The sequence below is a fragment of the Typopeltis vanoorti genome, chromosome 13 (assembly GCF_054136105.1).
Source record: "Typopeltis vanoorti isolate ZY-2024b chromosome 13, IOZ_Tvanoo_1.0, whole genome shotgun sequence".
In the NCBI taxonomy this organism is placed as follows: domain Eukaryota; kingdom Metazoa; phylum Arthropoda; class Arachnida; order Uropygi; family Thelyphonidae; genus Typopeltis; species Typopeltis vanoorti.
In genome coordinates, this window is record NC_143561.1 from 5,015,295 (window position 1) to 5,041,312 (window position 26,018).

A 26,018-nucleotide genomic window follows, 5' to 3' on the forward strand; every position below is an offset into this window, starting at 1 on the left:
TTTGTGCCAGAAGTTCAGAGGTATGGTCCCACAGAAAGTTCTACTAAGGTAGAAGTGGAGGAATTTTTTGAGGCTTTAGAGAAAGCAACTGACACAATGAAAAAGGAAAAGTTGGTCCCCCCCCGTACCTAGAGTAGCAATTGAATATTAAAACATTTTCTTGAATTTTTGTTCTTAAAAATAAGATATCTGTATATTTTTATTGTTGTAAAATGGTGATGTAATTACTATTATAATTACACCACCAGTGATATATATATATATATTTTTTTTTAATGAAGAATTGAATGACTAGAACCAAGATTTAAGTAAAAAAGTTTTAATATACTACTAGTTTTGGCCTGGAACAGCCTTCACCAGGTGACATTATAAAAGAAAGAAAAAAAAGAAAAAACACTAAATACACGGATGTTTAAAAGACTATGAACAACATAGAGAGTCTCTATACATAATTAGCATGAAAACGTTGTAGTTGTATTTAAAGCTGTTCTTTCATATATATATAAATGAAAGAATGATCATTAACTCGGTTAACATACATCATCATCATCATCAAATTCCTGCCATGTACCCTCAAGGGGTGTACAGGATATGATAGTACTACATGAAAAAAAAAAAAAAAAAAAAACATACATATTTTTATAAATATGTATGTTAACTATATATTATTTAAATATTATTTTAAATCTCGGTTGTAGTCATTCAATTCTTTATTAAAAAAAATATATATATATAAATATTATTTAAAAAAAAAAAATCACAGTTGATAGTATATAAACTAGTCACAGTAAACCAAACACCAAAATTTATCATAATAATGTTTTCATGACAAATACTAAAATTGTCTGTTTATATTAGTAATTAGTCATAGATGAATTTGAATATCACTAGACATTACTTCTATATTCCTTTTGGAATTCTCATTAGATGAGTATTCGTTAGCTAGTTTTTCATATTATTAGGTTTCCTACAACTTTCTCTATATTTCTAAAAAAAAAAGCATATGGTAACTTACTGGACAGCAGTTTTTTCATGATTTCTACTTTTTTATGGACTGCTTATTTGATTTCTTTTATCCACCATGAAGTTCTTTGAGTTGATGTTTTCTTTTTTTTTCCACTTGCCGAGTTGGTCAGCCATCTCTTCAGAATTGTATCCATTTGCTAAGGTTTGGCTCTTCTTTCAAACTTTCTCCTTTGTAATAATATTGTTTATTTGGATCAGAAGCACATGTCTGAAAATTGTTCAGCTTTGGTTACTCCTAAAACTTGATCCAAACCAGTTTTGATTCTCTTCCTACACTTTCCTTTCATATATAATATTTTTCTGTTTTTTACTGGTAATATTTTATTTTACTATTAAAGAATTTTTTACGGAAGGTCTTGTAAAATATTTCTTCATTAAAAGTATAATGAGTTATGAGCAAATTAAATAAAAAAAAAACTTGTTTTTTCTTATTAATATTTTTAATTTTTCATTAATAGTTATAAAGAACAGAGTGCCGAAGAAACAGATTCAGAAGATTTAATTGAACAAGATTATGGTGAGCAGTCTGAACCTGATACAGCTGAAACAATCGAGAAAATTATGGACCATCGAATGGGAAAAAAAGGTGGTAAGTACATAGCTTCCTTTCCTTTTCTGCACCTGTTTTTGATTTATTTAGTTTTGTGTTCAAGTCTCATATATATATTTATATATATATATGTTGTTATTTTTTTTTTCAAATAATTTTTTTTAATAAATAGTTTTATTTTCTGTATTATCCATTTACATATGTATTTTTAAAAAAATTTATGAATGGATTTCTCTTTGATGATTCCCTTCAAGTTGCATTTTTTTTATGTGAATCCTACCCATGAAAGGTTGCAAACCTATATACATTAGTACCATGAGTGTGATAAGAATCTTTTTTTTTTCTATTTTAGAATTCCTTTTATTTTAAAAGCATTCCTTTTATTGTCTTATAAGAGAGTATGTGAGGTTGTTTTAGTCCTATCTAACTTTTGGAAACTGAGTGAACAGTTCATTCTCCACAAGTAGCCAATCAGAGATAGCTGGGCCAAGACTATCACTAATTTTAAGCAGCATCCAGTGAAGAGACTGGAAAATAAGTGCTGCCATCTCATGGTCATACAATGTGTTATTTTCTGAAATGGTGTGAGTTCTGTGTCGATTTTCTTAAATTTACGGTATGAAACTATTAAACTGAATACTGATAACTATAATACTGAATGGGAAAAATGTCAATAATGTATTCGAATCTTTGAATTAGTGTTTAAATGAAGGTATCTAAATATATTATTATTATTGTTATCAACATTTGACCTCCATGGAGTCAGAGACTCATCATGGGAGGTACTCACTGTTGCATACAATGCTCATCCAACCGTGTCTTAAACTGATTCAATGTGTCCACATTCACAACACACTCAGGCAATGCATTCCACTCACCAACCACCTTCATGCAAAGAGCCTGCTTCTCACTCCTTTGCTCACACCCTCCTTATACACTTTCCAGTAATGGCCTCTTGTTCTACTTCCCTCTCCAATTCAACGAAAAATCATTTCCATGTCTACCTGATAACAACCCCTGACCAGTTTATATGTCTCAATCATATCCCCCCCCTTCTTCATCTTATTCACAAGACTCTGCAATTTACATTCTCTCAATCTGTCCATGTACTGCACATTCCAAAGACCACTGACTACCTTTGTGAATCTTCTCTGTACCCTTTCCAACATATCCTCGTCATCACCATGAAAACCTGGCAACCAAATCTGTGCACAATAATCCATATGAGGCCTGATCAAGGCCTTATATGGAATCATAACCTCTCTATTTCTGCATGTCAGGGTTCTCCCCATCATTGCCATTATTCGATGTGATGTCTTCACAACTTGTGCAATGTGTCCTCTGAATTTCAGGTCCTTGTCCACTATCACTCCTAGATCTCTCATCTTCTCTACTTCTGTTAAAGTTTCCCCACCAAGTGTATACTTTGCATCCCATCATTGCTTACCAAATCTCAAACCTTACACTTGGCAACATTGAACTGACAGTTCCACTTACCTGCCCATTCATGCAGTCTATTCAAGTCCATTAGCATCAGTCTGACTGTGCATTGCTCTCCCCAGTTTGCATCATCTGCAAACAGCTGGATATCACTAGTTAAACCCAACCCAATATCATTAACATACAAATTGAACAATAATGGCCCCAAAACTGACTCCTGGAGCACACTACTGGTGACCTTTCCTCTTTCGAGATACTGCACCGTTTCTCTGTTCCTCTTCTATTCCCATCCTCTCTTCTTCTCTCACACTACTACTGTTTCCCCTGCCAAGCACTGCTGTCTCTTTAGTACCACTCTCCTGGTTTTTCTCTTCATCTCTTCCTTCTGATTTCTGGCATGCATCACACACTGTACTTTCATCCAGCAACACTTTCTCTAGCACACTCACTCCAAAGCCATTTAAATGCAACCCATCATGTCTGTATAATTTCATTCTTCCCTCAAACACATGCCATACATCCACAAAACTCCACTCCCTTCTCCTCACACAGCTCTGCCAACATACCATTCATGGTTTTGGCTCTCCATTGCAACTCATCATCATCATACCTTTGTAACACACTGACAACCTTTCCTACTACACTGTTATCTTTCATTTTTCGCAATAGCCTCCTGATATACCCTTACTATTCGAAGAATAAATAGGAGTGAAATGGATGTGCTACCTTATTAAGCAAGAAATTATTATTATTATGGGCGACTCCAAGGAGTCCTTAGATTCATCAAGGGTGGCCCTAAACATCACGTCCATCACAACTATTCGACATTCACACAGTATCCATCATACTTTGCCTTGAACTCATTCACTCATAGCACCCACAACAGACTCTGGCAGCTTATTCCACTCATTCACCACTCTAAAATTAAAAACCCAGCTATACAATCTACTCAAGAAATTCACTTTCCTTATTCCCAAATGCTATCTCTTCATTCCAATCTATACCACCATAAATCCACAAGAAGAAAATCATGAGAGGAGTGAAATATATAAAGCGCATTTCAGAAAAAGTAATGAGTATTGTGCGGAAAGCTAAATCGGAATATGAATGAAATTGAGCTAGTTAAAAGCAATCCAAAAGAATTTTATCATAATGCCGAAAGTAAAAGAAAGAATGAATGTGGAAGAATAACATTATTGAATGCAAATGGTACGCTAGTGTCGGAAGCTAATGAGATTGTTCAGTTAATGAGTGCTCACTTTGCTAAGATATATCAACCAGGTGTATGTGACATGGTGCACAGTGCCACTGCTATATTGGATTAAGAGGTAGAAGTTCATGAAAATGAGGTTGAAGAGCTATTGCATAACATGGATAAGAATTTGTCTATAGGGACAGATAAATATCAGCCTCTTTGCTTAAGGAATGTTCAGAAGAATTGGTTAGGTCTTTCACGTTTGTATAACTTGAGTCTCAGCTCAGGAATCATATCACAGAAATGGTAGGAATGTATGATAGTTCCATTGTAAAAAGGTAGTACAAAAACTGATGCATTTAACGTGCCTATCAGTATTTCTGGGGAGGTAGTGAAGATTTTAGAGAAGTTAGTAAGAACTTGCATATAGAAATGGGTAGACAAACAAACTATACTTAGCAAGGAGCACCATGGGTTTACTAAAGGGAGGTCATTTTTTAGCAATTTGCTCATATTTTATAACATTACAGCCATGTTGGATAAAGGGAATGGATACGCTACAATAATGTTGGATTTTCTAAGCCATTTGATAGGATACCACATGAAAGACTTGCATAAATTGAAGAATATGGGATTGGATATAAACTCTTGACTTGGATCAGTGGATGGTTGACAGACAGATATCAGAAACTTGTATATGGTGGGTATGAATCTGCCAGATTTAAGGTGACCAGTGATGTACCTCAGGGTTCAGTCCTTGGACCATTATTGTTCAATCTATACCTTAATGACATTAGGAAAGGTCTAACAGATGTGCAATTGTTTACTGATCATGATGATGCAAAGATAGGCAGGGCAGTCAGGAATGCTACTGATATCCTGTACTTACAAAATTATTTGGTAGGCTGGAAATTTGGGCAAACAAAAATGGCTGTTAGTTTAATGAGATAAAGTTATGCACTTTGTTGTGATCAGATTTTTTGCAGCATATTATATTAGTGGAGTTATACTCCAAGAAACTGATGAGGCTAGAGATATTGGTGTAATGGTGCATAGGAATTTTAAGTTCAAAGGTCACATAGCAAAAGTTGCAAATACAACTCTTAGGATAATTGCAATGTTGAAGTGAACCTCGACATGTAAGGATAAGGAAGCCATTTAGCCTCTCTAAGGCCTTGATAAGACCACACCTGGATTATTTTGTGCAGATTTAGTCTTCTGGGTTCCAAGGGGATAAAGAAGCTCTGAAAGGGCTCGAGGAAGAGTGAAAAAGATTATATCGGGATTGTGGGATTTAGATTATGAGGACAGATTGCAAGTATGTGGATTGCACATTCTGGTTAATAGGAGAAAGAGAGAGGTGATCTGATAGAGGTCTATAAACATTTGAATGGATGTGGATGTTATAGGATATCCTCTGATGAAATTTTTTGCTATATGGAAAGTGGGGAGAGAACACGGGGTCATCCGTGGAAGTTAAATTTGTTCTCAGTCAAGAAAGGGGTAAGAGCTAGGTTTCTCTCTCACAGAGCAGTGAGTCAGTGGAATAGTTTGCCTTTAGGGGTGATGAGTGCATCTTTAAGGGAAGGTATGACAGCTGGTTTGGTGATTTATAGCTTCCCTTGATGAGTCCTTGACTCCCTGGAGGTCTGAGATAATAATAATAATATTTTCATTTTTAACAGGATTCTGACACTGATCCAGGCTGTTCACTCTCCCTATAATTTTTTTCATAACTTTCTTCTCTGTGGACTACATTCTTTTTGTCTATATAGACAAAAAATTATCTGAAAATCTAGTGTCTATCATTCTTCAACTTCACCATCATCAAATTCCTGATATATACCCTCAAGAGGTGTACAGAATATTATAGTACTACGTGAGCAATTACATCATTACTAACTTTCTATTTACAATTTTCCTCCAAATCAATCTGTTACCTATCAAGATTCCAATATCATATCTTATATTTCTTTCTTCTAAGGCACTTTTTACTGTATCACTCCACCTATATCTTGGTCTTCCTCTGGGTCTTTTTCCTGCCAGCCTGGCAGAGAACACTTGTTTTGCTAATCTTTCTATCCCATTCTGTTTAAGTTACCATATCACCATAGATTAGCTCTGCTAATGCATTCCTGGATGCTGACAATATCAAGTTATTTCCTAATATCCTCGTTTTTAATATGATATTGCTATTGATGCCATCTGTTCATGCCCCTAATCTTTCTCAGGACTCTCATATCTGCAGTCCCTAGTCTTTGGTCAGGTGTTTTACTTCTAACCCAGCTCTCAGATCCATAAGTTAAAATTGGTTTAAACGCTGTCTTGTATACAGCTAATTTAGTGTTTTGGCTAATTTCTCTCTTATTCCATATGAATTTATTCAGTTGACTTCCTACCATACCAGCTTTGTTGATTCTGTTGTCTATTTCCATATTTAACTTACCATCTTCACTAAAAATCATGCCCAAGTAGCTGAAATGTTTTACTTCTATAAGTTCTCCATTCACAATGCAGTTGATATTTTCAATGTTTCTGCCTATTTTCATTGTCTTTGTCTTTTTAACCTCCCAACCAGCTGGTGTGGATGAAATAGTCAGTTGGCATTCTGCCTTTTATCATGCCATTACCTTCCTCTGCCGTTAACCTCGTTACAGCTATTAGTGGATTAACTGTTGCTGAGTAACCTTTGTGTCCCCCTGTCTTTACGTCTATTGTGCTGCTTAGAATTTCATTTACTGTCCTAAGTTATTTGACCTTTTTTGCCTCTAAAATGATTTTTTGTGTCTCTTCCCAAATATTGAAACGAATTTCACATATGCGAAAATAATCAATCCTGAAATGACCACCGATCAGCCTTTGCAATGAATGTATTTAGTGATAGTAAATTTGGTGTATTTTATTCTACAAATCAGTGCACCGGAAGAGTTGCACTGATTGTTCTTTCACTTTACTTATAATATAGAAACAATTTTTTTTTGAATTTCAGAATTTTCAAATGTTTGCTTTGAAAATATTATATCAAATATTTATATTTTTAAATAATATTTATTGAAATAAATATGTCCTTTTGCTTTCGTTTCTAGCCAAATAGCATTATATGGATCATCACATTTCAGTTTGAGAAACGACTTTTTGTTATTCATAAAGACAAAATAAAAAAAAAAATGCTAAATTGCATTACTCAGTTGCGATTGTGAGTCTTTTTGGTATCAAAAATTTATATCCAATGATATTTTAGCAGTGATTCTTCCCCTTCGTCTTTTATTTATTTATTTATTTGTATTATGCATATCCTCGTAGATATGTTGAAAATATATTATGAAAAATATCATATACGGAATGATTTAAAATTTTTGCTCATTTTGAAGATTTTCTAATGCTTTCCCCCCCCCCCCCTTTCTCCTTATCTTCTCTTGGAACTCAATTGCATAACTACTCTAAATTTCTTTTCTAGACAGTATTCAAAATCTATTACTTCATTTTACATTTTGACAAAAGATATACGGCAGTCAGATTGTACCGTGAAGCTTCTAATTCTGTATTATTTATTTGCAGTCTAAAACCAGCTGTTCTACTGTCTGTTGAAATTATGTGAAATTTTAGAAAGAATATGCTATATTTTCATCATGCAAAATTGTTTATATGCATACCACACAAAAGAAAGTTCAGTAGTACTATTTTTGTTTGTTTTTCTTTAAAAAAATCTAAATATTACTACTTCTGCTGGTTGCTATTTCTGAAATAATCTACGTCTTAGAAATACTTAATAATATCCTCTTAGTTGGAGGAAAAGCTGAAGGCTTATTACTCTCAATGCTATTAAGAAAGGAAGGGGAGAACACTAAAGTGCCTCAAGCTGTAGTGCAGAATACATCAAGAATGTCTTGTATTCTGCACTACAGCTTGTATACAGTTAATATATGAATTAAGAAATTATTTTGGCATAAATGATGTATAAGCATGTAAACGAAATGTCAGTATTTCTGTTGATTACAGATATCCTAACAGAAATACTGACATTTTGTTTACATGATTATACATTATTTATGCCAAAATAATTTCTTAATTCATATATTAACCATATATTTTGTTTATGAACACAATCTAGGGGGACTATGCCCAACTCCTGTGTTCCGGACTAGTAGGCTGGTTCTCTTGAATTCTGATGACTCGAAAGGGAATCATCCCCCTCCCCGGTGCCTGTGGCACCCAACCACCTGAGTTCGGACTGGTAGGCCGGTTCTCCTTGAATTCTGATGACTCGAATTTTGAAGACTCGAAAGGGGGGTTTTGCCCCATGGCACCTATGCCCTCACCCCAAGTTCTGGACCGGTAGGCCGGTTCTCCTTCAATTCTGATAACTTGAATTTTGAAGACTCGAAAGGGATTCCGACCCCTTGCACCTAGGGTAGCCCCTGAGTGTCGATTCTTCAAAAGGGGGACCCCATGCCTATGCCGCCCAACCCCCCGAGTTCCGGACTGGTAGGCCGGTTCTCCTTCAATTCTGATAACTCAAATTTTGAAGACTCGAGAGGAGGTTCCAACCCCTGGTGCCTAGGGTAGCCCCCGAGTGTCGAGCCTTCAAAAGGGGGGCTCCCCCCCTGGTGCCCAACCCCCGAGTTCTGGACTGGTAGGCCGGTTCTCCTTGAATTCTGATGACTCAAATTTTGAAGACTCGACACTCAGGGTAGCCCTGAGTTTCAAAACCTTTCAAAAAACATGACATATATATAGAGTGTGATAGTATATAAATATATACTAGTGTGATAGCATACTTTACATTTCTAATCATCATCGTCAATTTCCTGATATGTACTCTCAAGGAGTTTTCGGGCAACACAAACATCCATGCCCACAGTGGGTACACTAACCATTCAGCCAACCAGGCTGGCAAACCAGATTGACAGGGCATAATAGAAATTTTAACTTAATTGTGTTGGACTGTCATAATATTTTGTGAAACTCTTTAGGATACTTGTTAGAACACGATGGTAATGAATGTCTATCAAAATGTACAGATTTCCCATATGAGATTTTGCCCTGTATCTCTTATGAATTAATCAGCCATTCTATAATTTTCATATAATTTGCTCTAACTCTTTTGATATTATACTGATCTATGTATTTATTTAATTGCATTTATTTTACATTCACGAAAACATATGTCTTCATATATACTTGCACACATATATCAAATTCAGAAATGCATACTGCACATATCATATTTTCATATTCAGTTCCTAATGTTCAGTTTGATTATATTCATATTTTATTGTTCTGTGTTTTTAAACTCATATATTTATCCTTTAATGCATTTTGGATCTTCATATTGTGTTCTATTTAGTTTTTATACTGAATTTTAGCCAAGTTATAAAGTCAGTACTCAAAATTCTTTCAAAAATTAAATGATTTGACTACAAAAATGAATATTAACTTTCTATTCAACGACGTTAAGATATGTTTTCATGTTAATATATTGTCTGAAATGTATGCTTATTATCCTTTGTTTGTAGCCCTGCAAGTTGGGAATAGGGGTAACTCTATTTTCTGTTATGCCTTGCCATCTATTTTATATTTATTTTGTTTATGAACACAATCTTTATAGCTACAGGAGCTTCAACGACAGAATATGCTGTTGATGATGACGGTGACCCAAATGATCCAAGTGCAGAAGAAACAGAGATGCAGTATTTAATTAAGTGGAAAGGCTGGTCATACCTTCATAATACCTGGGAGTCAGAAGCTACCTTGCGTGAACAAAAAGTGAAAGGCCTGAAAAAGTTAGAAAACTACATGAAAAGAGAAAGTGAAAATAACGAGTTGTAAGTATTACTATTACTATTACTATTATTATTACGGGCAACTCCAGGGAGTCATTAGACTCATCGAGGGAGGCCCCAAATCATATTCATCACAACTATCTGACATTCATACAGTATCTATCATACCTCGCCTTAAACTCATTCACTGTCACAGCATCCACTACAGACTCAGGGAGCGCATTCCACTCATTCACTACTCTAAAAGTAAAGAACCCAGCTCTAACACCTTTACTAACCACACTTTTGCCCAGTTTCCATGGATGTCCCCTAGTCCTCCCACAACCAGCCCTGTTCTCAAAAATATCTTCTGAATTAATTTTATAGAAACCCTTCAGTAATTTGAATGTCTCAATCATATCTCCCCTCCTCCGCCTATCAACCAATTTTTGCAACCCACAAATCCTCAACCTGTTCTCATACGGTTCATTCCACAGACCTGCTATCATCTTGGTCACTCGCCTCTGGATCCTCTCCACCTCCTCCCCATCAAGAAGAAACCTAGGTGACCAAATCTTAGCACAGTAGTCTAGATGGGGTCTTATCAAGGCTCGATAGAGAGGAACAATAACCTGCTTGTCTCTGCTTGTCAACGTATTCTTCAGCAACCAAGTGATTTGATGAGCTATTTTGGTCACTTTTGCAATGTGTCCCCTAAATTTCAATTCCTTATCCACCAACACTCCTAAATCTCGTGCCTCATCAATTTCCTGGAGCAGGGTTCCACCAATGCAGTAAACTGCTGCCAATCTTTTCATCCCAAAATGCATAACCTTACATTTTGCCACATTAAACTGACATCCATTCTCCTTAGCCCAGACCTCCAATCTATCCAAATCATCCTGCAAAATTTTGACGTCATCTGCATTCACTATTGCCCTACCCAACTTCGCATCATCCGCAAACAAATGTACTGTTCCTCTCAGATCATTTCCTATATCATTTATTGTGTTTGAAATTCTTATAATACAATTGTTATTATATTTCAACTATAGAACTTTATTTGAAACACAATCTCTTCTCTATATGAATAGATAAGTGATGTAGACAGGCAAAACTTGTTCACTGAAAATGGTTATTTTCATCCCCCAAAGGCAGTAAGTAGTAATCTTTTAGTCTTAATTTAGGAAACTTGACTCCACCTTTACAACAGTATGACAACAGTATGACTAACACGTCACCACCTTATTCTAACTTGTAATTATTGCCCTGTTTTTCAAGCCTGACCTTACAGGCTTGAAAAACTGAGATTCTGAAAGAGAAAACCACACATATATATATATATATATATATATTAGCTGAATTTATATATATATACAGGGTGTTCGGGATAAATTTGACAGTTTCGTAAGGAAAAAGAAAATCTTCTTTGTATCTATTAAATTTAATGAATTGACAAAAAAACATTACAGGCAGAGTTAATTACAATACTATCAACAAGATTTACTCAAAATAACCACCATTAGCATCGATCACAGCTTCAATTCTGCTTCGGAACCTCGAACAAGCTGATGTTACAGTCTCCCTGGGAAGGGCCGCAAAAACTGTTTTAATTTTATCCATTAACTGGGCTTTTGTATTACTGGAAGTGCGATTGGTGTCTTTTTCAACTGCGCCCCATACAAAATAATCCATGGGGTTAAGGTCTGGGGAGTTTGGAGGCCAAACATTTGGACTGGTGAAGTCGTAGAAATTTTCAGACAACCATTTTTGACTTTTCCCAGAGGTGTGGCAAGGGGCCGAATCCTGCTGCCATACATACGGCCTACCATTGGCTACCCTTGTTATCCAGGGCTTGACTACAGTTAGCAACTCCACGAACAAAGCCCGAATTCCAATGCCATGGTTCTTCAACACCTGTTCCTGCAGATTTGCGAGGAATTCTGCTGTACGAACGCAATCAGATCGTCTGCTAGGGATCTTTCTTCTTGCTACATCCTCATAGTCACCATTGCAAGTCTCTAGTTCATGCCTGATTGTTTTTACTGTATTCAGGGAGCATTGGGCAGCAGTCGTAATATCCTTATTTTGATGGCGGGCATGAATCATCATGATACAAGTTATTCTCTTCCATGATTTAGGTGGGTTCCAGCTATCCATCCTTTCTGACATCTTGTATATGAATGAAGAAGGGTCCAAACTTTTAAATGAAGAGAAGTGTGTGTTAATACATGTAACTTACGGAAAAATATAATTAATTATAAATATGTCAAATTTATCCCGAACACCCTGTATATATATATAATTCAACTTCTATATATATAAGTTGAATAGTTAAGTAGACTGTCATAGAAAATGCTTTAATTTTTTTTTTCTTTCAGTTTTTGAAGAATCAATCAGCACTGTGGCAGCCATCGTATTACTGTCACAAAGTTCCTAATCCTCAGAAATTGATTTCATTTAGTACAAAAACTTTTGAAAGAAAAGAAACCTATATCTCTTTTTTTTTAAGTTAGATTCTAGTTTCTGACTAGACAAGTATCTTCCCCCCCCCCAGAAAAAAAAACATTATTTTTTAATTCCCTCATTTCAAAAAAAATCTACCATAGAACTCACACTGTTGTAGGCTGTAATATAAGTGTTGGCATTTTGTGGCACTAGACAGCAGTTGTCTACTGTACCAAGTTAACTGGTTTTGCAATTTAATTCTGATAGGAGAGGATGACCCACTAAGTTTAGTGAGCATGTGTGTGTGTGTGTGTGTGAGAGAATGAACTATTTAGTGCTCTTTTTATAGAAAAAATGACTGACCTTCTGTGAGAAAAAAATCTCCATCTTAGGCTGATTAAATTAAAAATGTGAGAGTTGCCCTTCCATCACAGACACAATGTGAACCAAGTTCATTTGCTAGGGCAAGTGTCATGAAACTGCTTACTCAGAGAGTAAGCATATAAGTAATGTTACTACAAATGTAGTATAGTACAAATATATTACATTTGTAATATATTTGTACATAATGTTTTCAATCGTTATTATTATCATCTTCATCTGTGCTCCTTAGGGACTCTAAGGACTTATCAAAGGGAAGGACATTTTAGTCCTCGTACTTAAATATTATACTTATTATAAGTCTATTGAACACGTTCACTGAAGATGCACTCACAAAATCTAATAGTAGTTCTCTTTTCCGACACTTGCCATGAAAAGAACATGCTACTTTTTTTTTTCTTTCCCACAAGAGGTCAGGCCAGTAGAATAAGTGTTATTCAAATTAGTGTCACTTTAGCTTGGAGGTCCCCTCCATGTGAAACAAACACCTGTTGTAATGAAGGGGTTGAGCACCATCACTAGAAGGTCTTCCTCTTTTCCTTCACTTTTCTTCACATATTCTTAGCTCTACTTCTCCTGAGTCTTTTTTACTATCCTATCTTCCAGATTACCATCACTGGGATCCAACACTTTGCTATTTTAATGTTGTTTGCCTTGTGGTGTGACCTGTGGACATCCAGAAGGTGAGGGAGATCCTGGTAGTCTTGCACTAATTTGGCCCCTGACAAATTAGTGCAAGACTACCAGGATCTCCTCCCTCCCCCCTGCCCCTCTTCTGGATGCACTAATTTGGCCTCTGCTTCAGCAAGATGAGTGGTCCTCGATAGCCTAGACAGGATCGATCGACTAGTGGGCTTGCTTGCAAGAGTCAGGTGTGTTGCAGTGTGTTTCCTCCCATATAGTCTGGGAACAGGGCCCAAGGCTTGCTGTGGTGCTTGTCCCTGTCATTCCACTCCTGAGGACTGGCATTGCTTGCTGCAGAGTGGGCCTCCTCCATTTGTGGCTCCATGTTGAGTGGGAAGCTCTGGAACTGGCCAAAAAACCACTCAAGCATTAATTTTTCATCATCAATTGTTTCAGGGATCCCTAACAAAGTCCCAATCAAGTAATGATACCATTGATACACCTTTCTATAACAGAAGAAGAAACAAAAGACATGATATCAGTATAAATGTACCAGTATTTCTGATCATTGCATGAATGATCAGAAACACTCTGATCATTGCGTGGAGGTTTGATGACAAACCTTCAGACCCACCCCTCCGACAGAAAAAATGGATACTTCAGTATCCAGTGAAAGTAACTTAATCTTACTCAGTGATTCTGACATATCCGATGAAGCATTGGACATTTTTCCTGATGAAGAGATGGACACTGGTTGTCCATACTTTACCAAAATGCAATGAGGAAATATATGCCTGACAAGGGTAAGTCCTCAACCTGTGGGAAATCAGACAAGTCTATGGAGCCTAAACAATTGGAAAATTTTTACAATGGAACTGTTATGGGTTTCTCTAGAATATCGATGACATGAAGTACTTACTGCAGAAACACAAACCCTTTTGTTTCTGCCTGTGGAAAACATATTTAAAGCCCAGCAAGGACCCTACCTTCAGGAATATCACTCTTGTACACAAGGACAGAACTGGAGCTGTTCCTGCTCATGGTGGAGTAGCTAATCTAGGCAGTCGTACTCCTTTCCGTCATGTCCAGCTTAATACTGTTCTGGAAGCAGTAGCAATTCATATATCTGTGGAGTTTTTTTTATCACAGTATGCTCAGTATATTTACCACCGGGTTATGAATTAAATGAAACGGAACTTGATAATCTCATGTTGCAACTGCCTCAGCCCATACTTCTAATGGGTGAATTTAATGGACATAACACTGTGGGGGTAGTGCCAACACGAATAGACAAGGTCCTATCATTGAGCAAATTCTCAATGACCATGCCCTCTTTCTTATTAATAACAAAGTAAATACCTTCTTCCTTATGCATACCCATTCTTATTCTGCAGTCGATCTTACAATCTGCTCCTCTGCCATTTTTCCACTGCTCACATGGCATGTTGAAGAAAACATATATGGAAGCAATCATTTTCCCATTATTAGCACTATATCTTCACAGGAACCATGTGGAAAATGGACTAGGCTGACTGGAGTACATTTTCTCCATCTTGCAAAATTTAATACTGAAGCAGTTAGCCAAACACTTAGCAATGAAGTATGTAACAAATTGTATTGTCTATGCAGTAATTGCAGCAGTTCCAAAAACATCTTCCCGATTTCCACTCTCTCCTGAGCCTTGGTGGTATACAGAGTGCCAAGCAGCCAAAAAAGATCAAGATAGAGCATGTAGTATATTTCATATATACCCTACCACAACAAACTTAATAGCATTTAAACCTGCTCAGGTCAAAGTATATTATGTGAGGATGCCAGAGTCAAAAACTATCTTAATCCAATTTACATCATCGACTAATCGAACAATTTTTGCTGATCCCAAAGCTATCACTGATGCTTTACGAGAAAACTTTTGCCAGAATCTCAGCAGCAATTTCACATCTTCCTGATTTTCTAATTTTGAAAGAGCAACAACAGAAACAGCAGTTAAACTTCTGTATCAGAGGGATAGAACTGTACAATCTTCCATTTGTTAAGGAGGAAGTCAAAAGACCTCTCTTCCTGTCACCCTGGCTCAGTAGGCCCTGATAACATCTATTATTGATGATAAAAGACCTTCCATCATCTTCTATGGATCTCTTTCTTTTACTATACAGCAGAATATTTACAAAGGAAGAGTTGCCAGACTCTTAGCACAAGTCATTTGTCATTGCTATCCCTAAACCTGTCAAGGATCCAGCATAGGTCAACAATTATCGTTCAATTGCTCTGACTAGCTGTCTTTCTAAGATCTTGGATAAAATGGTAAACACAAGGCTACTCTGATACTTAGAAACTAAAAATCCTTTCCAACACACAATGTGGTTTTCATAGACACCGATCTGTCTTGGACCATTTGGTCTGTTTAGTAACATGCATAAGGGACACTTTCATGGAATGAGAACATCTGGTATCAGTGTTCTTTGACATGAAAAAAGCTTATGACTCAGCCTGTAGATATGGCATATTAAAAGAGCTATTTGATCTTGGTCTAAGGGACACCTTTTTGTATTTATTAAAAACTTTTTATCCAGCCAAGTCTTTCAAGCCTGCCTGGGATGGCCAAGATATCGTGCTTCCCAGACGGGCTCTCTCTCTCTTAAGTTTGACCTTCTTTGCTATTAAAGTAAACTCAGTTACTGGAAAGCTTCCTTCCACAGTAGCCAATTGCCTCTATGTCGATGACGTTACAATTCACTCTCACTCTTGCAATGTGAGGGTCATCAAAAGACAACTTCAACAAGCAATTGATCGTGTCTGTTCAAGGACTCTTTGTCATGGATTCAGGTTTTCTGCAGAAAAATGTCTGTGTACACTTCTGGCGAAAATGCACTCTTCACCCTGATCCTGATTTAAGAAGGGACAACATATTATCCTAATAGTACCTGAGATCAAGTTCTTGGGACTCCTCTTTGGCAGAAAGTTAATATTCTTTATACACATTCATCATCTTTGGGAAAAGTGCTAAAAAATCAAATATCCCCTACACTCTATCCTCTTCAGAATGGGGTGCTGATTGATGTTCCTTGCTCCTTATTTATCGTGTACTTATACGTTTAAAGCTTGATTCAAGTTTTACAGTTCTGCAAGGGAGAACTTTCTCCAGTGGTTCGATGCTATCCATCATCAGGATATCTAAATTGCTACTATTTCTTTTCATACATCATCATTCAAAGTCTTTATGTTGAATCAAATTGATCCCCTCTATCACTTGGACAAAAACAATTGTCTCTTAATTATGCCCAGAAAATAAAGGACTGATGGAACATTAGCACGTATGCTAAAAGATTGTTTAGCTGAACTGGCCATTTCTTTGACCAGGCTGTTTAATATGAGTCTCAGAACAGGAAAGATTCTGCAGGAATGGAAGGAATATATGGTAATTTCATTGCATAAGGGTGGTGCAAAGTCCGATGTATCCAACTATCGACCATTAGTATCTCAGGGTGGTGGTGGTGAAGATTTTGGAAAAATTGATTAGGGCTAGCATTCAGAAATGGGTTGACAGTGAATCTTTACTTTGCAATGAACAACATGGTTTTACTAAGGGAAGGTCATGTTTTAGCAACTTGCTCACATTCTATAACAATGTTACCATTGAACTAGACAAGGGGAATGAATACACCATGATACTCTTGGATTTTGCTAAGGTTTTTGACAGAATACTGCATGGGTTTGGGTTATACAATATCAGCATGGATAAGAGGATGGCTGACTGACAGATATCAAAAAGTGGTATTAGGGGGGATGTTAGTCTGCAAGATTTAAGCTAACAAGTGGTGTACCGCAAGGTTCAGTGCTTGGTCTACTGTTATTCAATTTGTACATTAATGATATTAGGAAGGATTTGACAAGCGACATACAGCTATTTGCTGATGATGCAAAGATAGGTAGGGTAATCAGGAATGCTGCTGATATGCAGTACTTGCAGAATGATTTGAATTGGTTGGAATTGTGGGCATGGGAAAATGGGTGTCAGTTCAATGTGAGTAAATGTAAAGTCATTCACTTCGGCATGATTAGATATCCAATGTCGTATTATATTGGTGGGATTAGGCTAGAAGAAACTGATGAGGCTAGGGATCTTGGAGTGTTAATAGATAAGAAGTTGAAGTTCAGGAGCAATGTGGCTAAGAATGCAAATACAACTCAAAAGATAATTGCGATGTGAAACGAATGTCATGTAAAGATAAGGATGTTATTTTGCCTCTTTATAAGGCCTTGATAAGACCTCACTTAACTATTGTGCACAGGTCTGGTTTCCGTTGTCATTCTGATATATTGGAGAAAGTGCAAAGGAGAATGTTAAAAATGATATTTGGATTGTGGAATACTGATTATAAAGACAGATTGAGAAATTGTAGACTGCAGACACTAGCAAACAGGAGAAAGAGAGGTGATATCATTGAGACTTACAAATTTCTGAAAGGGTCATACAGAATTTCAACTAATTGAATTTTCTGTTTTATGGAGGGTGGGGAAAAGACAAGAGGGCATCTTTTGAAGCTGAAAATGAATGCTGCTAAGAAGGGGATGAGGGCTAGATTTTTCTCTCATATTGTGGTGCATGATTGGAATGGATTGCCATTGGATGTTGTGAGTGCAAGCAGTGTGAATGAATTCAAGAATAAGTATGATAGCTGGTATGTGTAGTATGTGGCCTTCCTCGATGAGTCTCTGACTCCCTGGAGGTCTCTCTTAATGATAATAATAATAGACTGGTCTGTTTTCTCTACATTGGGAGGTCCAATATCACACACACATCACTGTCATTCCATGTAGACCATTTGTCCTTTTCGTATGTGCATTAAAGAGGTTATGGAAACTATTGGCATGAATGTTGACAACATTACCTGCACCAAACCAAACAGCATTCCTCCATGACAGGCTTGCACCTGATCCTGCAATCTCATACACTATCATCTGTCTACCTACAATTGTTTAGTGCACACTGAGCAGCCTACTCTGATTTCTTGCCCATTTATACTGATGGTTCAAGATCAGAGATCTCTGTGCTATTGTTTTTCTTAACATTATTATCTCTACCCAGATCCCACTTGATTGAAGTAATTATACAGCAGGGTTGCATGCCATTCAGCTCACACTTGTTCATATCAAAGAAAACTACTACTACTACCCAAAGTGTGTATATAAACAGACATGAGTTCTTTACTGGCTATCCTCCAGGGTTTAATCCACATGCAGTGCTTGATAAGGTGTTAACAACTTTGTACAAAATAAAGGAAATGACATCGCAGATGCAGCTGATAGATCAGTTCATACTTTTTCGATATATTCTTTGATGATACCATATGCTGACTTAGCACAGTTTATTAAATCAAAGTTAATTACCCAATGGCCATACTAGTCAGTAGAAGAACAGAAGAGAGGAAATTGTTTTTGCTAGGTTCTGAATAGGTCACAGTCATCTTAACATTCTTATTTACTTAGAGCTGATGACCCACCAATGTGTGATAAATGCAGCAGTTGTCTCACCATTAGTCATATTCTTGTGGAATGCTGGCATTTTGCATCGGAGAGGAATGACATTTTTACTTATCTTGCCTATATACTCAAACAGATGTTATCAGACTCAGACAAATTGCACAATGTTTTTAATTTTTACCAAGAATTAATTCATGCAAACCCATTTGATTATAAATTTGTACATATGTAGATACCAAACCATGTAAATACATTTCATTTACTCATTTATCTTCTTAGAACCACTTATTAACATTTTGTATACATAACTAATTGTTAAGGGTCAAAGCTGTATAACTGAGAGAAGACCTCCACATAGCCTTTAAAGGAATTTGGAGAACTGACCTAATGTCCAATCCTCACCTTCACGTGGTGCGCCCTGTTAGGTATCTACCTGGATACTGAACAAATGAGGATGGGCTGGCAATTTGGGATTTAGCCAACCAAATTGTATTCTTATTGGCTTAAACCAAAATACAAAATGATGGTACAACATGACAGTATTCCATGCCAGCTGGGGCGTCGCCTGGTTAAACAAGCCCCCCCCCCCCTGTTGTTTTCACCGGGGAACCAAGGCAAACAGCGAAAAGTCAGCTATGGAAACAAACAATCGCCAACGATCGCTGCCAGAAACACCTTGGCTCAGATTCGAGACTATTGTATTGTAATTATTATTATTATCTGAGACCTCCAGGGAGTCGAGGATTCATTGAGGGAAGCAGTAAATTACCCAGTCCAACTATCATACCTTCCCTTACATTCATTTACACTAGATGCACTCACTATCCCTAAGGACAAATTATTCCGCTCACTCACTGCTCTCTGGGAGAAAAACCTAGCCCTTACCTCTTTCTTGACTGAGAACAACCTTAACTTCCATGGATGCCTCCGTGTTCTCTCCTCACCTTCCACAGAACGAAAAATTTCATCATTTGAAATGCTAACACCCATTCAAAAGTTTATAGACCTCTATCATATCATCCCTCTTTTTCCTGTTAACCAGAGTCTGAAATTTACATACTCGCAATCTGTCCTCATAATCTAAATGCCATAATGTGGATATAATCTTTGTAACTCTTCTTTGCACTCTTTCCACAGCTTTTTTATCCCCTTGGAATCCAGGAGACCAAATCTGCTCACAGTAATCCAGGTGTGGTCTTATCAAAGCCTTATAAAGAGGCAAAATTACTTCCTTATCCTTACATGTCAAGGTTCGCTCCAACATAGCAATTATCCTCTGAGTTGTATTTGCAACTTTTGCTATGTGACCTTTGAACTTTAAATTCTTATCCACCAATACACCAAGATCCCTTGCCTCTTCAGTTTCTTGTAGCATAACCCCACTAATATAATATGCCACTGGAACTCTAATCATGCCAAAGTGCATAACGTTACCCTTACTAACATTATACTGATAGCCATTTTCATTTCCCCAGATTTCCAGTCTGTTCAATTCAGTTCTTTATGTAAATAGTATAATTAGATGTATGCCAAAGAATTGTTATGAAATAAATTTCTTTATGATTTATTATCAGTAAATGTTTGATTTGTATACCTGTTTTATATACCTATATACCTGGGATCATGTACAAATTTCTCGGGCGAAATGGGGTTGTATAAAAATTTCTCGGACGAAAAGGGATCATGAGTGTAAAAGTTGAAGAAGCTCTGCTCTAGAGGATCCCGGTGCTATCTGACCACCTCTTAATGTGATTCCTAATCAGCCTCTCTAAAATTGATTGGTCTGTAATATTCTGCAACTTGTTCTTACACTTATTAGAAATGTTTTATGTGTTAATAATCACATTAAACAATCTGGTCAGGGGTATTGCATATTTCTTCAGCAGCCACATTGCTATCCCTCATTCTTATTGCCATATTCAAATCAAGCTCTTGTAATAGCATTTAAACTTATTTCTTTCACCTCTGTTTTTAACTCCTCTTTCCCCTTCAACATCCAGATAACTAATGGATCTGCATAGAATGTGCACCTTACTGAGGTCAGCACTTTACAACTCAGGCCATTAGAGATATTTAGTAGATTTGTCACTTTTCTACCATCTGCATTTGCTAAGAATATGTTTCTGTGATCATTTTTCCTTTTACTTGCAACATAGAGATAAAATCTTATTTGATTTATAATTCTCACCATGCCAGTCATTCTTTCTCCTTAACTGCTCTTTGTACTATTTCCAAGCCCCGTCACACTCTTTTTGTCATGATATAGGAACCACAACTTATTTTTAATGCACTCTTGCTTTAAAGATTATTCATCCATTTACCTCTGGTACAATGAGATGGGTGGATGGTGTGTGTGTGTGGAGTGACTGATCTTTAGAGTTGAAGCCTCCAGAAAAGCATACAATAGGACTACATAGTGTGACACATCACCTAGCATCAGAGTGACCATACGGCATCTGTGGATGCACAGTGAACACGTGGATGGATGGACAATTTATTCTCCTAATTCTAGGGATGCGGTCAGATACTGCTTCCTTCAAACATCCTTTGTTGACTACATCCCATGCTCTGCTGATTCTTTTACCATGCAGTTTCTCATGCCAGGGTACTGCTTCAAACTATCTCAGGCTATTATGATCATCTGTTATGTAATTCTACATATGCCCCTTCTTAGACAGAGCTTTCACATGTACTGCCACCTCCTTGGTCACGACTGCATGATCACTCTCATTGATTGGAACCATACCAATCGACACACTTATAGAGGCTTTCTCAGATCCTATTACTAGATCCATTGCTCTTATACATATTTCTTCCATCACATGTTGCTTAAGGTATTTATCCATGAGTAATTCTCTACATTTTTTTAGCTTTCTCTGCCCTCCTGTCTATTTCCATAGTATACCCATAGTTGAAATCACCCATAATGATATTTCTCTTTGTATCCATAAGATATATGATCCCTGGCTGTGGCAGCACCGAGTTGTGTTGTATTTTGTCCTGTTAATTTCTGCCTTACACTGAACAGCCTCAAGCCTACTGCACTCGTACTACCACTACCATTGGAAATTTCTACTTAGTTGGATTTATGTCTTTTGTAAATTATAAACAAAAAATAAATTATAAACTACTGAAAGGTTTAAGTTGCTTTACATTTATCGGTTTAAGCACATTTATTTATTTAAAATTAATTCCATATGGTATTTATTTTAGGAAACAGATTGCATCTCGAGAAGATTTGGAATTCTATGATATACAACAAGAAATGGCAATAAATTTAAGAGATCGGCATAAAAACTTGGAGAGAATTATTGGTAAGTTACAAAAAGCTGCACTGTTAAGTTTGTTCTTTTTTTTTTCTTTTCTTTCCAACAAAATTAAATGAAAAATTTGTATTAGATACTGTCAGAATTTTTTTTTTTTAATTATACGAGGGCTTTCAATAAGTAATAAGACTAATTTTATTGTCGCGAAACCACTCATCACAATATTAATTTCTGTGGAATAAAGAAATGTTGCTATCTGTATTAACAAAAGAGGTTGATAGATGGCGTATATGGGCTGATGAGCTAGAGTGTCACGTGACTAAACGCAAGCTTGTTTCGGCATGCCTACGAGCTGCGACCAGTCATCGAAATGGAAGCGTCCTTGGAACAGCGTTATGCAATTAAATTTTGTGTGCGTTTGCAAAAATTGGCATTGGACACTTTTAACATGATACGCAAAGCTTTCCACAATGAAGCAATGTCGAGGGTAAGTGTTTTTCGCTGGCATAAAACTTTTAAGGAAGGACGGTAAAATGTGGAAGATCTTGAATGTGAGGGAAGACCTTCAACGTCCATCACAGAGACAATGATCAACACTATGCGGATGTTTTACGGACAATGGTACAGCACGTCAAAAGGAAGCGTCCATTGCTGAAGAATGGCTTCTTATTGCACCACGATAATGCAAGGCCACATATTGCTGGTTGTGTAGTGGACGTTTTGCAGAAGAACAACATAGATATCCTACCACATCCTCCATACAGTCTTGATATCGCACCGTGCGGTTTCTGGCTGTTTCCTCAGCTCAAGAAACCACTAAGAGGCCGCCATTTCGAAAGCAACAAAGCATGTGTAAAAGCTGCAGAGGTGGTTTTGAAAGAACTCTCAAAAAACGAACTCTCACATGTGTTTAAGAAGTGGACGCAACATTGGGACAAATGCATCGCGTCTCACGGTAGTTACTTCGAAAAAGACCATGTAAATGATGGCAATTAAAGGTAATCTGTTTTCTGTATAAATATAGTCTTATTACTTATTGAACAGCCTACGTACATTAATTAGAAATGCCAATAAATTTAAGAGATAGGCATAAAAACTTGGAGAGAATTATTGGTAAGTTACAAAAAGCTGCATTGTAAAGTTTGATCTTTTTTTTTTTCTTTCCAACAATTAAAAGGAAAAATTTGCATTTGAGATACTATCGGAATTTTTTTTTTAATAAGTTCAGATTTTTTGGTCTTCCTGGATGAGTCAGGAACTCATCGAGGGATGCCACATACTACATGCTATTAACTTGCTATTTGTTGGGTTCCTGGACTACTGCCAAATTTGGTCTCCAAGTATGATCTTCAGTTGTTGTTGTTTTTTTCCCCTCCCCTTCTTCTTTTTTAAATGAAGTGCAGGTGGCATTCATTGGGATCCAGTTCCTCTTGCATTAAATGTGCACCAGCAAAATTTTTAGAAGTACTATTAGATACCACATGTGACCAACCTGGTGATAGTGTGTCAGGAGGCAAATCCTGACCCGCTGGTGAATAATTCTGCTGCTTCTTACTCTGCCAGATCATGCTGTAGGGAGTCAGAGTATAGCCATGTGCAGAAAGGAAACTGATACTCACATCTGTGAGCCATGTTCCTGAAACTTTTACCCTCATACTGCATGCCACTGCTTTCTAAGTTTCCAATGTCAGTCATGAAAGACACTAACAGAAGCATTGAAGGTCATGAAAACAAGTCCAACTAAAAATCGCATGATATGCCAAATATACAAAAAAAAAAAAAAAAAACATAAAGCACAACAAAAATGCTTACTTCCCCAACACAAAATCATCAAATATCTAATATACAAAAAAAAATCCACTTCAATAATATGATCTGTTATCCCTTATTGATCAACATCTGTACACCTACATTCACCTCAACTATCCTAATTATATGCATGATTCCTTCTGTAATTTGAAGAGAGCATGCATTTGTCAAACCTGACATTCCATCCTAAAGATTACTATGCTTAGAATCCATTGGCAACAATACCTTGCCGTTCCTATCTCCTAATTCCAATAACTGTTCTGAGCTCTTTGTTTATTTATTTCTGAACAATCAGAGTGGATAATTAAACTATAGAAAATACCCCAAACAATGAGATCATCTTCCTTGGATACTTCAGTGTGTATAATTCAGAATGTTTTACTTCTTTGACTTTGCAGATCAGAATGAAAGAGGTGCTAAAGATGAAAGTGTCCTATCGGTAATGATATAAAGTTTCCTTACCAACCAGAATATCTGAAAGTCCTCCTCATTCTCCTGATACCATTGACCTTTCCTTAACCCCCCTCTCTTTCTTAACATGCTATAGATGCCAGGTAATGTTGATCATAACCTCATTTGTGTTTCTTTTACTACTTCTCAAATCTTTACCAGCCAATCTCATCCTCATGTGCTTAGACAATTCACTAGTACAAAATATCATGATTTATGTGGTTTTCCACACTTTTTTCCATGGTTTCATTACTGTTTTCTTTCAAGTATTTAGGCTTAGGTGCTGGTTTGTATTCATGGTGCATTTTAATGGAATAACTTACAACACAAAGAGAAATAATTAAACAACTGGTTTGATTGATTTCAATATTTCATCTCAGTCACAGAGACATCATCAGGAATACAATGTTAAAATTGTACTTACACACACAAAAACAGATAAGGAACAATAAATGAAAGAAATAAGATAGAATGAAGAATAGAAAACTAAAGTCATATGAGGTGCTAGCCAACAGCACCCTTAGAGGGTGCTGTTGGCTAGCTGTACACGTTGGGCAGGAGGCCTAAGAAATAAAGTTTTCCAAATTTTGGGAATTCATTTTAGAAATTATGGACTTCACAACCATGTTATAAATAACTATTTTATTATAATTACGGCTATTTTGCCTGCTTCAGTTTAGGAGTGCCCCTGTTTAAATGTCATTGGCTGTTTACTCACGGATTCTTAGGGCATTGTAGATGTAAATTTACCAATTGGTAAATTTATATCTACAATGCCCTAAGAATCCGTGAGTAAACAGCCAATGACATTTAAACAGGGGCACTCCTAAACTGAAGCAGGCAAAATAGCCGTAATTATAATAGTTTATTAAGAGGAGTAACATGGGAATTTTCCCAGAAATAATATACATAATTATTTTAATTTCCCGATGTTTCGACCATCATATTAAGGCGATCATCTGGAGTATTTACAAGGACAAGCTGAGTTACATTTCACACAGTAAGCTAAAGAAACTGGGGTGCTTAAGGGTCAAAGCTGTATAACTGAGAGGAGACCTCCACATAGCCTTTAAAGGAATGCGGAGAACCGACCAGGGCTTCTGACCTAATGTCCAATCCTCACCTTCTCGTGGTGCACCCTGTTAGGTACTGAACGAATGAGGATGGGCTGGCAATTTGGGATTTAGCCGACCAAATTGTATTCTTATTGGTTAAACCAAAATAAAAAATGATGGTACAACATGACAAAATTTCATGCCGGCTGGGGCATCGTCCGGTTAAACAAGGCCCCCGTTGTTTTCGCCAGGGAACCAGGGCGAACAGCAAAAAAGTCAGCTACTGGAACAAATCTGCAAACAAACCCCAACTCAACATCACCAGAGTTAAAGATAGATCGGTACTATCACCATAAGAAGCCTGAATGGCAAAGAAATGCAGCTAGCTGAGGAATTAGATAAGTACCAGATCGACATAATAGGGGTGACTGAAACAAAAAAGACCAAAACTGGTGAGATCTTTCTGAGCAATAAATACAAAATGTTATATTCAGGCAATGACAATCAAGGAAAAGAAGGAGTAGCCAT

At 36.8% G+C, this 26,018-nt stretch overlaps 1 protein-coding gene across 2 annotated transcripts in view; it reads left to right on the top strand.

Moving 5' to 3' along the window:
- Window positions 1–26,018, top strand: part of Chd1 (chromodomain-helicase-DNA-binding protein 1) — a 557,090-nt gene that overhangs the window by 103,314 nt on the left and 427,758 nt on the right. For both annotated transcript variants that reach the window (XM_090402402.1, XM_090402403.1), the window contains exons 7-9: window positions 1,485–1,615; window positions 9,820–10,036; window positions 22,124–22,224. In XM_090402402.1, the coding sequence (XP_090258528.1) occupies window positions 1,485–1,615; window positions 9,820–10,036; window positions 22,124–22,224 (449 nt within the window). The remainder of the gene's footprint in view (window positions 1–1,484; window positions 1,616–9,819; window positions 10,037–22,123; window positions 22,225–26,018) is intronic.